Source organism: Pongo pygmaeus, chromosome 19 (genome assembly GCF_028885625.2).
Source record: "Pongo pygmaeus isolate AG05252 chromosome 19, NHGRI_mPonPyg2-v2.0_pri, whole genome shotgun sequence".
Taxonomy (NCBI): Eukaryota; Metazoa; Chordata; class Mammalia; order Primates; family Hominidae; genus Pongo; species Pongo pygmaeus.
This window is the reverse complement of record NC_072392.2, coordinates 54,171,235-54,186,232: the sequence shown is the minus strand read 5'-3', so window position 1 is coordinate 54,186,232 and position 14,998 is coordinate 54,171,235. Positions and strand designations below refer to the sequence as shown.

Here is a 14,998-nt window from a genome sequence, read left to right as displayed (position 1 = left end):
TCTTAGTCCCAATTCCATAACTAAGACCAGGACAATGTCTCCAATAGTTCCCATTCCGATGCAATTTCCTAGGCAGGCCCAAGATTTAAGAGTTGCGTCTCTTGTTACTGTCAGTTCAAGAACTAATACAACAATAGGTAAAGTCACAGCCCTGCAGGGAGCAAAGGGATGGCAAGACCACTGACATGGCTGAACGCACATATACATGGACCATATCTAACACACCATTTATTGAGCATTTACCAGGCACTGTACTCAAATCTTTCAGGATCACAAATCTCATAATCACCAAGCACAATTCAGATCTACACACCTACATCTGGTTAGCTGTTAACACTGCTGCCAAGCTGAATACTTCAACGTTACTGAGTGCTTTCCCAGTTGCTTCAGGTACATCATCTCCAATCCTTAGGACAACTCAACTTTACGCCAGGGTGTCTATTTTACAGGTAAGAAAACTACAGCTCTGAAATGTAAAGGGACTTCCCCAATGGCATCCAGCTCTTTTTTTTTTTTTTTTTGAGATGGAGTCTTGCTCTGTCACCCAGGCTGGAGTGCAGTGGCGCGATCTCAGCTCACTGCAACCTCTGCCCCCTGAGTTCAAGCAATTCTTCTGCCTCAGACTCCCGAGTAGCTGAGATTACAGGTGCCCGGCACCAAGCCCGACTAATTTTTGAATTTTTCATAGAGATTTGGTTTCCCCATGTTGGCCAGACTGGTCTCAAACTGACCTCAGGTGATCTGCCTGCCTCGGCCTCCAAAAGTGCTGGGATTACAGGCGTGAGCCACCGCACCTGGCTGCTGCATCCAGCTCTTAAGTGGGAAAGTCAGGATTTACACTTGGGTCTGGCTCTCTCCAAAGCCTCTGTTCTTCCACATTAAATGGTATTGAAGGCTGGCAAGCAGATATCTTGCAGTGGCCACTATAGGGAAACCAGCTGGAGAGTTGGTTTGTTGTTTGCAAGGAGTTAAGAGCAAGGCTCAGCACTGGCTGCAGAAGAGGGAGCAGCTACGGGCTGAGGACAGTGTTTCAGAAACCAGGCTTTGGCTTCGCCAAATTGGAATGATGGAGGATGCTGGCTTCTGGGATAACAAAGGTCTTGCCCTCTCAATCAAGCTATTCTAGAGCTTTGAAAGAATAACAAAATAAATGCCTGCAATGCTCTGGCCCTCCTGAGACTAGGAAGATCACAGGGCATTCCTCCAAAGCCTACCTTGTTTGATTCCTTCAGTAATGCCTCTGATTATGGTTCAAGACCCACCTCAAAAAAGCATCAAAACAAGGAAAAGACTGAAGTGGAGAATATATGTGTTTTTAAATGCCCATGTGAAGGTCAAGGATTTGTGTGCTTTGTTTTAGGGGAAAAAAGATTTTTAAAATTTTATTTTCTAAAAATAAAAGGCTGCTGTTAAGCCGGTTATATCATGTGTTGCACACCGAGGGCCCCTCTCTCCTTGTACAGCAAAGCAGCCAGCCCCGGTAATGATTTAGGGGAGATTAACAAATATGTCAATGTCTATTTTCTGCTTAATTTAAAAGCGGCGTCTATAAAGATTTTTGACTTCTGAACCCTGTTCTCCTGAAAGAAAGAAGGTAAGAATGAGGAGGGGGATAAAGAGTGATTATCCTATCATTGATCGTTTGTCAGGAGCATTTCTTATTCACTGGACTATTGTAAAAAGCTAAGCTCTCGATCAATTCTGTAAGCTCCCTGTACAATTAAATATCTTGAAATGGTTTTCTTTCTTTTCTAGCCAGATTGCAGGGCCTCGGGGTTTTTAGGAAAGCAAGTTGGTGTGTACACGTGTGTGAGTGTGTTTAAGAATATGCTACAGAGAGAAAAGTCATTCTTTTCTAGAATTCTACATTAGGAAATGGCTGAGCGGGAGTCAAAAGGTAGGTGCTCCCATCCTTTCCTATCCAAAATAAAAACTCCCTATGCAAGTTGGGAGGACTGCCTGAAGCCAGGATTTCAAGATCAGCCTGGACAACGAAGCAAGACCCTGTCTCTACACACACACACACACACACACACACACACACACACACACACACACACACAAAATGCCAAGTGTGGTGGCTCACACCTGTAATCTCAGAACTTTGGGAGGCCAAGGTGGGAGGATGGCTTGAGCCCAGGGGTTCAATACCAGCCTGGGCAACAGAGCGAGACCCTGTCTTTCCTCCCGCATGCCCCCCAAAATTAGCCAGGCATGGTGAAGCATGCCTGTAGTCCCAGAGATACTCTGGTGGCTGAGGCAGGAGGATCGCTGGAGCCCAGGAGTTCAAGCTGCGGTGAACTATGACTGTGCTGCTACACTCCAGCCTAGGTCAGGAGTGTCCAATCTTTTGGCTTCCTTGGGCCACATTCGAAGAAGAAGAATTATCTTGGGCCACACATAAAATATACTAACGATAGGCAATGAGCTGAAAAAAAATTGTAAAAAAATCTTGTAATGTTTTAAGAAAGTTTACAAATTTGTGTTGGGCCACATGTGGCCTGCAGGCCACGGTTGGACAAGTTTGGCTTAGGTGAAAGAGGGTGACCTTGTCTCTTAAAAAATAAGTCCTCATGAAATCCTAAAAATGCACACTTCTAATTAAAAATTTTAAAGAGTTAAACAGAGACGAAATATCACTGATCAAATAAGAAGAGCTAACAGTATTGAGATGTTACCGTGTGCTGGTACTGTTAAAGTACTTTGTATCTCATTTAATCCTTACAACAATCCTAAAAGATGAGGAAACTGAGGCACAAAAAAGTAACTCACCCAAGGCCACAAAGCTAGGAAATAGTGGAGTTATGATTTTGGACTAGGTAATCTGGTTTAAGAGCCCATGCTCCTTAAACAAAGCAGTTCAAATTGACTTGAAAGTATCCGCAGCACAATGGCCTATCAGGTGTTCCCTGGAGCCAGGATACAAAGAAAAGCCACATTTCTCCTCCATGGTATCAAAGGTGAAGAGAGGCTGGACACGGTGGGTCATGCCTGTAATATCAGCACTTTGAGAGGCCAAGGTGGGAAGGATTGCTTGAGGCCAGGAGTTTGAGACCAGCCCAGGCAACACAGGGAAATTCTATCTCTACAAATATTTAAAAATTAGCTGAATGTGGTGGCGCATGCCTTGTAGTCCTAGCTACTTGGGACTGAGGTGGGAGAACTGCTTGAGCCTGACAGGTCGAGGTGTGGTGAGCTGTGATCATGACACTGCACCCCAGGCTGGCAGACAGAGTAAGAATCTGTCTCTGACTGAAAAAAAAAAAAAAAAAAAAAAAGCTAAAGAGAAACTCCCAGAGGAAACGGCTGATTTCTGCAGCAGGAGGCTATTTTTTGCCCAGCCATACCACTTAAATAGGCCAGGAGAAGGCCAGCCCTAGTCTGTGTATGAACAAACTACATCCTAAAAGTAGGATTTGGGGGAGGTGACGTCTTCAAAGCTTGGAATAAAAATCAGACTGGTAGACTAAAAATTCTCTGCTCAGCCAAAGGCTCTAGGCAACCTTGTAGAAATCTTTTTCCTTTTCTGAGTTGAGTTCCTCATTTATGTAACAACAATCCCAGTCTGGCAAGCAGGGAAAACGTTTTATAAAAGAATGTGATATTAAAGTGTTTTTAAAAACATTCTCAACTTTTAAAAAAGTTATACTTGGTGGCAGGCACCTGTAATCTCAGCTACTTGGGAGGCTGAGGCAGGAGAATCGCTTGAACTCGGGAGGCAGAGGTTGCAGTGAGCCAAAATCGCGCCACTGCACTCTAGCCCAGGTGACAGTGTGAGGCTCCATCTCAAAAACAAAACAGTTATACTAAGAAGCCTATGTAAATTTAAATCCAATTTTAACTTTGATGGGCCCTTCTTCCTTTACTTAAGAAAGCAATTTGTGCCGGGCACGGTGGCTCACACTTGTAATCCCAACAATTTAGGAGGCCAAGGCGGGCGGATCACCTGAGGTCAGGAGTTCAAGACCAGCCTGACCAACATAAAGAAACCCCATCTCTGCTAAAAATACAAAACTAGCCGGGCATGGTGGTGCATGCCTATAATCCTAGCTACTCGGGAGGCTGAGGTAGGAGAACTACTTGAACCCGGGAGGCAGAGGTTGCAGTGAGCTATGATCGTGCCATTGCACTCCAGCCTGGGCAACAAGAGCGAAACTCTGTCTCAAAAAAAAAAAAGAAAGAAAGAAAGCAATTTGCTTTGATTGGTTCAATACTTATGATGCTAGAGATAAGAACAAGACCACCCTCCCCAGAAAGCTCCTGAATATCTCAGATATTAAAACATACTCCCATCCCACACCCTTGAGACTGAAAAATTAGCATTAAAAAGACTGGAATCTTATTAAGATTCAGAAGTACAAACACAAGCAGTTGTTTAAAAGATCTATGTAATCACGTTTTCTATGTTGAAAGAAATTTTTCTATAAAGATAGTAAGATAGGTAAAATAAAATAAAAAAAAATCCTGCGAAACTATTTCTATATCCATAACAGGTGTGCCTTTCTTTACACAAAAGCGTTCTTGAAAAACTGCGTAAATCAGATCCTGTTTTAAATGCCTTAAGGGAGCTATTTCATGAGGAACCCTGCAGTGAATCCTTTGGTAAGGCAAATAATCCTTTTGTAATGGGAATAATTTCTCCCAATGTATCTAGCTTTTTTTTAAATCCCATTTTCATATATCTGCTTTTCTTCAACGGGGGCCATACCTATCTAAATACACCCATATTTGCATATTGACTTTAACAGCAATCCTCTCAGGGGATGTTTAACCCTAAAGTTCCTTGCAATAGTGTTAGTGCTCTACTGTTCATATTTTTAAAAATCATTATATTAATAGAAAACCCAGAGATTTCCAAACAGGAATAAAAAAAAATACTGCTCCCTCATCAGTCCCATCCCTGTGTTTCCATGCAGACATATCCATATAAAAAAGGTCAGGAAACAGCACAGAATTCTCTGAATTCTTCTGGTAGAAATATGCCTCTGCAGTCTTCATTATTTTCCTTCCCTAATTTGCTCTCCCTATGTCTGGCAGGTCAGGATACAGGGATCTGGTCATTTGGGACCAAGACACATTCTGATGACAGCTTTCTCTTGGGTTCCCTCTAACTAAATGCCTGCCAGGTCCCTCTGGCCAAACAGAATTGTGAAACACTGCTTCCTTGGGGGAGGTAAGCCCAGGTGCTTTTATAAATACAATCAGATTAAAGGATCAAACTAAAATGACCCCTTTCTCTTCTCAGAAAATGTTGTCACTATTGCACTAAACTTCACCAAGCCAAATAGCTTCTGAATCAGTGTGAGGGGTAGGTTTTCAGCTACTGCTAACAAAAGAGAGGAGGCAAGATCCCATATCTACCTTCGTGATAGAAAGCCTCGTGTTATTTCTCAACAGCTTCCTTACCGCAAAGGACACAGTGGCCATAGTGTCAGTGAGGACACTCCAAGTTCAACAGGTGAGAGGTGAAAGGCCACTCACTAAGGCACGCATATCGGAACTTCTTTCTTTCCTAGTCTTAACTTTCTAGGCAAAGACATACTTTCTGCCTCAAACAAGCAACTCTGGCTCTTTTCAGCTTTCAGCCTCTCGAAGATGGACACAAGAGTTGGAAAAACACAGCTCAGATACTTTGACCACCTCTGCCAGAAAAGCAGCTTAACCCTTAAGTCCCCTTAGCCCAGGGAACCTCCTTTTCTTGTCATTCTGGCTGCTACAGAAGGCTTGCGAGGAAGGCATTCCTGAAGATTTTTACAGAGAAGCGTATCCTCACCTGCCACTACAATGCTCCATATCTGCACCTGGGGCAACCTTGACCCTGAAGGCATGGTGGGTGTGGACAGGCCTAGAAGGACCAGGCGAGGGCCAGCAGCATTGCTCACTCAGTCCATGCTGCTGCTCCCTGTGGCAGGCAGTCAGGGCATGTTCTGTGTGGGCGCAGTGCGGTGCTGCGTGGCAGGCTGCCCAGCTGCCTGGGAACAGGGCCACAACTAAGACCAAGTTCCCCCAAGCAGCTCCTTTGCCCAGGTGCTCTTCGTTTTGAGAGAGTGGGGCAGTGGGGAACTTACAATTGCTTCACAATTGGGCTGGACAGTTCTCTCTCCATCTAAATTGATTTGTCATTTCTCTCCGAACACAAGAGGAGGGGAAGGATCCAGGAGAGGACCTCAGGTCACAGCACTCAAGAGGCCAGGCTAGCAAGGCCGCCCAGCTCCACAGCCACTCTCCCTGCTCCTGGCCTTGTGAGGCAGTAGAAGGATGTCAAAGAGAGACAAAAAGGACTTGGAGGGCTGCAGCTCCATTTCAAGAGAAGAAATTTAATTTCCTTAAGGCAATCAAATGGTAGGAAGTAATTCTCCTTGCAATGACTACCAAGCCCTGGTTCTGTGAATCAGGGTCAGAACTGATTCAGCAATGCAAGACTCTGGGGCCTGGGCTTTGTTCACTTTTCTTTCTGAGGTAATTCTTCCCTTTACTTCTATTAGGAATCAGTGTAGGCATTATTTACATATTTTCTGTTATAATCACAGACCTGCAAACTAGTACTTCACCATCTTTCCACCCAAACCATGTAAGATGACAAAAGCCATTTAAAAAAATAAAAATTCTAGAAGAGATGAAGTTAGCTGCTCAGAAGTCAAATATTACTCATTCTTATAAAATACATAGTAATTATGATTTTTTTTTTTTTAAGACAGGGTTTTGCTCTTCTTGCCCAGGCTGGAGTGCAATGGCGCGACCTCGGCTCACTGCAACCTCCACCTCCCAGGTTCAAGCGATTCTCCTGCCTCAGCCTCCTGAGTAGCTGGGACTACAGACATGCACCACCATGCCCGGCTAATTTTGTATTTTTAGTAGAGACGGGGTTTCTGCATGTTAGTCAGGCTGGTCTTGAACTCCCAACCTCAGGTGATCTGCCCGCCTCCTCCTCCCAAAGTGCTGGGATTACAGGCGTGAGCCACCGTGCCCAGAGTAATTATGTTTTTGAACACAGTCAATCAGTTGTGCGCTGGTTTGTCTAAGTGATCTGTGAGCACGCTCCCCAGTAAAGAGGCAGATTTGGTGAGAGAACGGGAACACAAGATAACATCCACTCCTACAGGCTTTCTCCTAAATCAGATTTTCTCTGTGGAATTGGCTTTAGATTACAAAGGGAAAGAATCCTTGTTTAATTTAGTTCAGGCTCAGTATTCAGCTGAGGAAAAAATCTGAAGAAATCCTGAGAAAAGGAGAACACAGAGAATCAGAATTCCATTCTGGACTCTGATGTACATTTATTTATTTTGTATCTTAGATGATTCACTTTTTGGCCTCAGTTTCCCAGTCTGAAAAATGAGACCATTTTCACCCACTTTGTGAAAAAGAATTTTGGTAGTTTGGTTCTAGGCATTGCTAAAAGACCCAGAATCATTGTGAACCCCAAAGGAGCTGGGTTCATAGTATGTCCTGTTATATCCAGGCTGACCTGCTTTGTTGCAGAGACAGCTGCCTGTGTAGGATATTCCTGAGAGACAGGACTATACTGCTGTTTCTTTCATATTTCCACATGTGGGACTGAGCCACAGAGAATACTGGATACCAAACATGGCCATCTGCTTTTTCTAATGATTAAGTCGGAAAGATAATGATGCAATGAAGTAAATGCATGCTCATCTGCTCCTCATATTAGCTAGGCAGAGGTGTGATCTCGATTTTATGGTTGGAAAAAAACTGATGTTCGGAGAAGTTAAATAATTTACAAGACTCGTAGTTCATTATTCTTATTCCAAGTCCACTGCTCATGTTCTCAAGCTGCCCTAGGCCAGAGCCTGCTTCACATTTAGCAGACTAAGGGTCCTTTTTCAAGTGCCATTTTGGTCAAGGTTAAATAAATATGGTTTTCTCCAATGCGGATAGGAAATTGATAATGAGATGATTTGTAACAAATGATTAAACGGCTATCACTTGGGAGTCTCCTCCCTCTCCCCTTCATGTGCTTCAAAAGTTAAAAGGTGCTGGTTGAAGGTGGGAGCGACATCACTTTCCTTGAAGAGAAAGAAGCTTTATCCCCACACCCCTCACCATCCAGTCCTTCTGCAAACGGAGAAAGGATCCCTCTCCCTACCACCCAGTTACTCTGAAGGGATGATAACAGCCATTGGGGGGTTAAAAAGAGGCAGTGAACCCCCAGTTAATGAGTAGGAATTCAGCAGGCAGTGTAAGATAAATGGAGCTCTCTCTGCTTCTGCTAGAGTCAGCATGAACTGCGGCCCTGCGGCTTGTTTGTGGCAAATGGAGTGCGCGAAATATCAAAGGGCAGTGATCCAGAAGAAGACCGACTTTGACAAATTTTAAATTGGCCAGAAAGAAAACCAGCAAAAAGAAAAAAAAAAAGAAAAAAAAAGGAAAAGAAAAAGGAAGAAAAACAGGAAAAAAAGAAAAAGGAAAATGATGCAATTTGCTGTGTCCTGCAATTGTGGCATTGCTGCCTTTGTATGGAATTAGTGGTAAACACAGCGGCAACAATCGGGGGATGCTGGGAGCAATTATGAGCCATCTAAGTGAGATGCTTATCAGTGGCTGAAGCTTTTAGAGCTCTCTCTATGTACAGTTGTAAGTAACTTGCTCTTGAGCTGCAGTTACTTTAATTAAAGCGTATGGGGTTGGTCAGAAGTAATTATTCTGTTTGGAAAACAGAAAAAAACCACCTCAACAATTCTGGGTGGCAATAGATTTTAGAAACAACTCTCATTTCTTGTATGTGTGCATTCCCCATAAAAGGATCAGACTGTGGTGAGTTAGAGTTATTGGTGGCTGTTACCCAGTGGCAAACAATGGGACACAAACAGGGTTTCTTGTAACCCAAGTCACAGTGTTTGGCAGGCAACCTGGCTCAGGGCTCCAAATGCCTGGATGTACAGTCTCCACAGTGTAGGTAAACGGGATTTTTCTGTCTCTGGATGGTGGGGATATACAGTCCACAAATGGTACTCTATTAATTAAATTACCATTTGGAACATAAATGAGCTAGCATCTCTCTTCTCCATTCACTGAGTTTCACTACCTTTTAAAGGCAATCTCTGTTCCTTTAGAAAAAAACAAAAACAAGACAAACCAACTGACAAAAGAACCTCGAGCAATTATCTTTACTAACATAGCAAGGGGCTCAATGGGAGACCTGGGCAGAAAATCAGTGTTTTAAAAGAATCTGAAACTCATTTAGACTCTGGACTCAACACAGGACTCCCATGGTTTAGTCCTATGTTCAAATCGCAAGTGGCTTCCAAAAGCTCTGAAAACAAATGAGCAACAGAGTAATGGCTGGAAGCATTAAGCACGCCTGCTCTCAGGGCTATTCTGGCGGCAGCTACTGTTTGGAAGCACACAGTGTGCAATCTTTACTTCTATTTCTCTAGCTCAGGATGACCCCGGAACACCGCCTGGGTAAAGACTCCTGCTTCTCTATCCCATCTCTCAGAAATGAAGTGAGCTGTCCAAAGAAACAAGCAGAAACAGGACATATTTAAATCTAGCATATTCTCTGGTGAGGCCTGCCCCCAGCAGCAACTCTAGCTAATCATTCTCTACAAGGACATCTTAGAAAGACGGGCTTTTTGTACTCTAAGGAAATATCAGGAAAAAAAATCAGGTGACTTTTGCTTTTTTAGGGCTCACTTTCCCTATTATACACACTATTTCATTCTACCAGAGTTCTTACCATATAGAGGACAGTAAATAAAGATTATCATGAATTTGATCAAATGCTTCAGTGCCTCCTCCCTTGGCCTATGAATGCACTCATCACAAATCAGCTGAATGGCTCATTGATTTGCCAGAAGGACAAGCAGACATACCCAATCGCTCAGCCAAGTGGATGTAGACTGGGTCCACCCGACGCATGGTTTTCACCAGATCCTTTCTGCGGAATTTGATTTCTACTGTCCCTTCTGGCTCCAGAACAGATCCCCTGGATCAGAAAGAAAGAAAACAAAACAGAAATAGAGACACTTTAAAGGAAGGAGACAACAGAATGAGGCCAGTTACAATTTGTGGACCAGGAAATAGCTTCATTATCATTTTGCCCACCTATGGTTAACAGACATCTCCCCGGGGAGAATAGTAGGCACCAGAGAAGTGTCTAAGTGAGGTATGAGAAAGGCCTGGCAAAAAGCAATTAAAATAATTCTCATTACCACACCAGTCGACTTCCATTTCAAAGGGAGAAGAATACAGATTCCACCACCTACAGCTGTTAAGAGTAACAGGAATCACATTATTTTCCAGGGAAAAAAAATGCTGTAGGCACAGTGACAGGGGAACCACCTCCATCACGTAGGATGTACAATGATGAAGGGCAATACTTCATCAATACTATCCACCCATCTATCTATCTATCTATCTATCTATCTCACCTATACCACAGCTGTCAGTCTGCTTGTAGGACACTGATCAGACACACTAAGCCAGGCCAAGTAGGAGGTAAAACATTCTGCCCAGTGCTATGGAAATGAGCAGAGTCAAAGGTCTCAGGGTTACTTTTAGTGCGTACTAATGATGTTCAGTCCCCAGAAACTTTACCCCAAACATCTTTAAAAAAAAACCCATAGCTTTCTAGTTTAAAAAAATTATAGCTAATGTTTACTATGTACATGGCACTGTTCTAATCACTTATGTATAAATCCTTACAACAATCCTATGCCTAGTCTCCATCTACTATGTAGTAAGGTTCTGTGATTATTCCCATTTTACAGATGAGAAAACTACGGTTTAGTAAGTTATGAGACTTGTCCAAATATAACAAGAGGCAGAACTGGATTTGAAACCAGACAGTCTGATTCCAAAGTCTGTAGAGGAATTGTCTCTGATCTGATATCAGATGAGTTTAGGACTTAAAAAATAATAAACCCCTAAGTACAGAATGTAAATAATAAGCCTCTTAGCCTAGAGGTTTGACAGTGAAACTACTGGACTCTCCTAAGCAGCCTTTGACATAGAAGGCTGAATTTGGGGGGACAAGAGAGAAGTGGCCGGTCCATTAAAATGACTGGAGGTAAGAATTTCCTTGGAAAATGTCAAATACGTTTTGAAGTTTACTTAGGAAAGAGGTGAGAACAGATTACAAAAGAATGCCAGATTAGATCTGTTTTATTTAGGTAGTTTCAGGTACCACCTCCCAACAAGCCTGAGGTTCTCCCTTACAGTTTTTTGGGTGCTACAAACACCATGGTCTTCAGCTTCCTAAAATGCTAGAGTGAGGACCTGGACTGTAATGGAAGGAAAAAGCTTTGGTTTGGAATCACAGGATGTGGGTGCTGTAGTGCCATGGCTATAACATTCTCCAGGAAGAAACCAACAGCTACAGGGTCCCTAAAGGCAGTGAATGGAAATGTGGAAGGCACGCTACCTGCTTTCTCGGTCAGCATACATCTCCATGTGCCGGGGGTTGATGGAGGAGTCAATCACCACCCAGGAGCCACCCCGCAGCTCAGCCTGGGGAGGAATGTAAACCAGCACAGGCTGGGAGCACTCCCTCAAGCCGTCCACAATGTAAGCACCAAACTTCAGCACTTGGTCGTACATATCTACGGAGAATGAGACAAATTAGAAATCATGAAATTTCTCTTCCTCAAAGCAGTACTTTTAAACACTGTTCAGGACCTCTGGCCATGAATAGCCTCCTCATACGATGCCTCCTGTTTGGCCACCCTAAAGACTAAAGGGAGTATCGACCTGTATCCCATTCAAGACTCCAGAGGATCTTCAAAAGCACAGGACAGCAACAGAGAGATGCACTGTCTTTCACAAGATACAGTGTGTAAGTCTTCCAGATTGCCTTTCCATTTTATATCCTCTCTGAATTTCTGTACTCAGGTTTCACCACATTAATTCACATTTGCTCTACAAACGTTGAGTATTTTTCATGTCAATATGTGCTCTCCCACTACATTAAGTTTACTAAAGGAAGGAACTATTCTACCTCTTTTCAGTTATTCTCATGATGCTTAGCATAGGATGAGTTCTTCAAATGTGCAGCTAATGGAAATTGATCCTTTAAAAATTTTATCTTCAAAAACTATTTTTCATCTTGGTATCCCGATAGCCCTGCCCAGTGCCTGAACATAGTTAGTGCTCAACAAATAGCTGCTGAATGAATGAATGCTGAATAAATTAGTTATATACTCTGGAAAGAATATAAGGAGAAAGAAAAACAAATTCTTTAACAGTTGCATTTTTATAGGGTACCAGTGAGAGAAAAATTTAAAAAATACTTAGGAAATACCACACAGCCACATGAGAAGAAGAGACCCAACCAGGGCAACATAGTGAGAACCTGTCTCTACAAATAATAAAAAATTAGCTGGGCATGGTGGTGCATGCCTGCAGTCCCAGTCACTTGGCTGAGGTGGGAGGATCACTCGAGCCCAAGAGGTCGAGGTTGCAGTGAGCCATGATCTTGCCACTGCACTCTAGCCTGGGTGACAGAACAAGACCCTGTCTCAAAAACAACATAAAACAAAATAAACAAAAAACAAGAGAGGAACCACCTCTTCATTCTGCTAAAGACTATGCTTTGTAGACTGGGAATGGTAGCTCACACCTATAATCACAGCTCCTTGGGAGGCTGTGGTGGGAGAACCGCTTGAGCCCAGGAGTTCAAGACCAACAGAGAGAGACCCTATCTCTACAAAAAACAAAAAAATTAGCAAAACATGGTGGCACATTCCCATAGTCCCAGCAACCCAGGAGGGTGAGGTGGGAGGATCTGAGCCTAGGAGGCCGAGACCCGCAGTGAGCTGTGATCATGCTGCTGTACTCCAGTCTGGGTAACAGAGCGAGGCCCTGCCTTAAAAAAAAAAAAAAAAAAAGTACATTTTGTAATCCCTCCAAAGCCAGGAGCAGCCTGAAGGAAAGGACCCATGATGTACACATAAAGTGAGTCCCTGGAAAACTGGATCAGTTATTTATTTCCCAACTTTTTATGGACTTCCCATTTCCCAGATCACTGAAGTCCATTGCTAAAGCTTTAGGTTTATGAGTCCAGATGTTTAATGAGTACTTCAGTGGAGCCACAATGGATGCTTTCTAAATACCAAATAACAGGTTCAACTGAGATCAAACTTTCTTATCAAAGAGAGGATCTCAATTTGGAATAAATCAATTCCGGGAATCCAAGGCAAAGAAGCATTTTTCAGGAAGTTAAGAGCAAACCAAATAGAAATTGCTTTCATTGTAGTTACTGGTAAATTAAACTGCCACCTTCTCCAAAGTAAAAATGGCTTAATATACAAACCATCAGTGAGTATAGTTCACTGTAAGGCACATACTCCACTGCCCCAACCTGGTGTGTCTGTGAAGACTTCAGAAATTCCAAGTTGCCCCAGAAAATACTCCCTACTCTATGTGGAATGTGTATGATTATATACTCCATGTATATGATCAGGGTGAAGACATTTATTCCTTTGGGAGAAAAGCTAACACCAAAAAAATTTACTGCTAATTACACAACTGCTGTATGAAGAGCAGGGAATAAAGGACTTTAAGCGCTTTATGCTAATTCTGTAGTTATGAAAATAATTGCTCAGTTCAAATTATTTTAACTAAATTAATTCTTTAGTGGATATTTCAACCAGTGCTACATAATAAAATAATTGTGTAATTAGCAGTACATTTTTCAGTGCTGCCAAGAGTACAGTCTCAGAACAAGTAACAGAAAAGAGTGTCCCTCAATGATATCATGCAAAGACAGGAAATGGAAGGTATAGATAAAAGGAGAAAATAAAGCAATAAAAGACAGCACAAAAGTCATTCTACCTGAAAAAGAAAAAAAAAGTTAGAGGTAAGTGAAGACAAAGTTTCCAGCTCTTTTACTCACTTCTTCTTGTTAAAGACTTAGCTACAACAAAATCTATCTCTGCATTATAATTAACAGATTGACATCCCAAAAAGAAGGGGAGACTTTATTTAAAATGTATTTTCATTCATCTATTTAAAAAAAATACTAGATTTCATGGTATATACAAACAGTTTTGAATGAAGATGAGTGTGTGTGTGCGATTTTTACTTTTATGAAATGGACGTGGGCTCCTTTTTGTCATCATCATGGCTAGCTTATTGTGTACCAGGGAACATGATTATATATACACACATATAAATCATTTAATCATCAGAACATTATCTTGTTTATATATCCAAGTTGCAGGTGAGTAAACTGAGGCTTAAATAAGAGTGAGTGGTGGAGATAAGACTCAAATCTAGATCTTGTTGGCCCTAATGTCCACATTCTACTACTTCATTTGATTTTTTTTCTTTTGAGGTGGGGAGCGGGGCGCCAGGGTCTCGCTCTGTCGCCCAGGCTGGAGTGCAGTGGCACGACCTCAGCTCACTGCAACCTCTGCCTCCTGGGTTCAGACGATCCTCCTCCATCAACACCCCAAGTAGCTGAGACTACAGGTGTGTGCCACCATGCGCAGCTAATTTTTGTATTTTTTGTAGAGACAGGGTTTCACCACGTTGCCCAGACTGGACTCGCTGAGCTCAAGCCATCCGCCCACCTCGGCCTTCCAAAATGTTGGGATTACAGGTGTGAGCCTCTGTGCCCAGCCTCTACTACTTCATTCTTACTGCTAGGAGAGACAGCATGAGACTGAGGTACTCTGCTTTCCAACATCTAATATGATGAGTAAAATAAAACCAGAAAAAGAGACTTGAATACATGATTGAATATTCCCAACTGTTGCTGGATTTCCTCTGTGTTCAGAAATGTTCAAAACTATACTGATAACACTATCAGCCTGTGTGAGGCTTGGATCTGACTGCCAAACAAGTATTTTTTGGCCCCAAGACTGTGAGTAGGAAAGGAGCATCAGGGTTTGTTAAAGCTGACATGTTTGGGACTAATATATTGCCTCCATCTTACTTGGAACACCTATAGACCCACAGCCCAACCATCAAAACACCCAAAAGGCAGGCTATTAAAATATAAACAAACACACAAATAAACTCTGTAATCAACATGCTC

The 14,998-nt window shown here is 42.6% G+C and overlaps 1 protein-coding gene across 9 annotated transcripts in view; it reads right to left on the bottom strand.

Annotated features, from left to right (window-relative positions):
- Window positions 1-14,998, bottom strand: part of ACACA (acetyl-CoA carboxylase alpha) — a 331,795-nt gene that overhangs the window by 16,544 nt on the left and 300,253 nt on the right. For all 9 annotated transcript variants that reach the window (XM_054456897.2, XM_063655503.1, XM_063655506.1 and 6 more), the window contains 2 exons: window positions 11,384-11,561; window positions 9,834-9,946 (listed from right to left, as the gene is read on the bottom strand). In XM_054456897.2, the coding sequence (XP_054312872.1) occupies window positions 9,834-9,946; window positions 11,384-11,561 (291 nt within the window). The remainder of the gene's footprint in view (window positions 1-9,833; window positions 9,947-11,383; window positions 11,562-14,998) is intronic.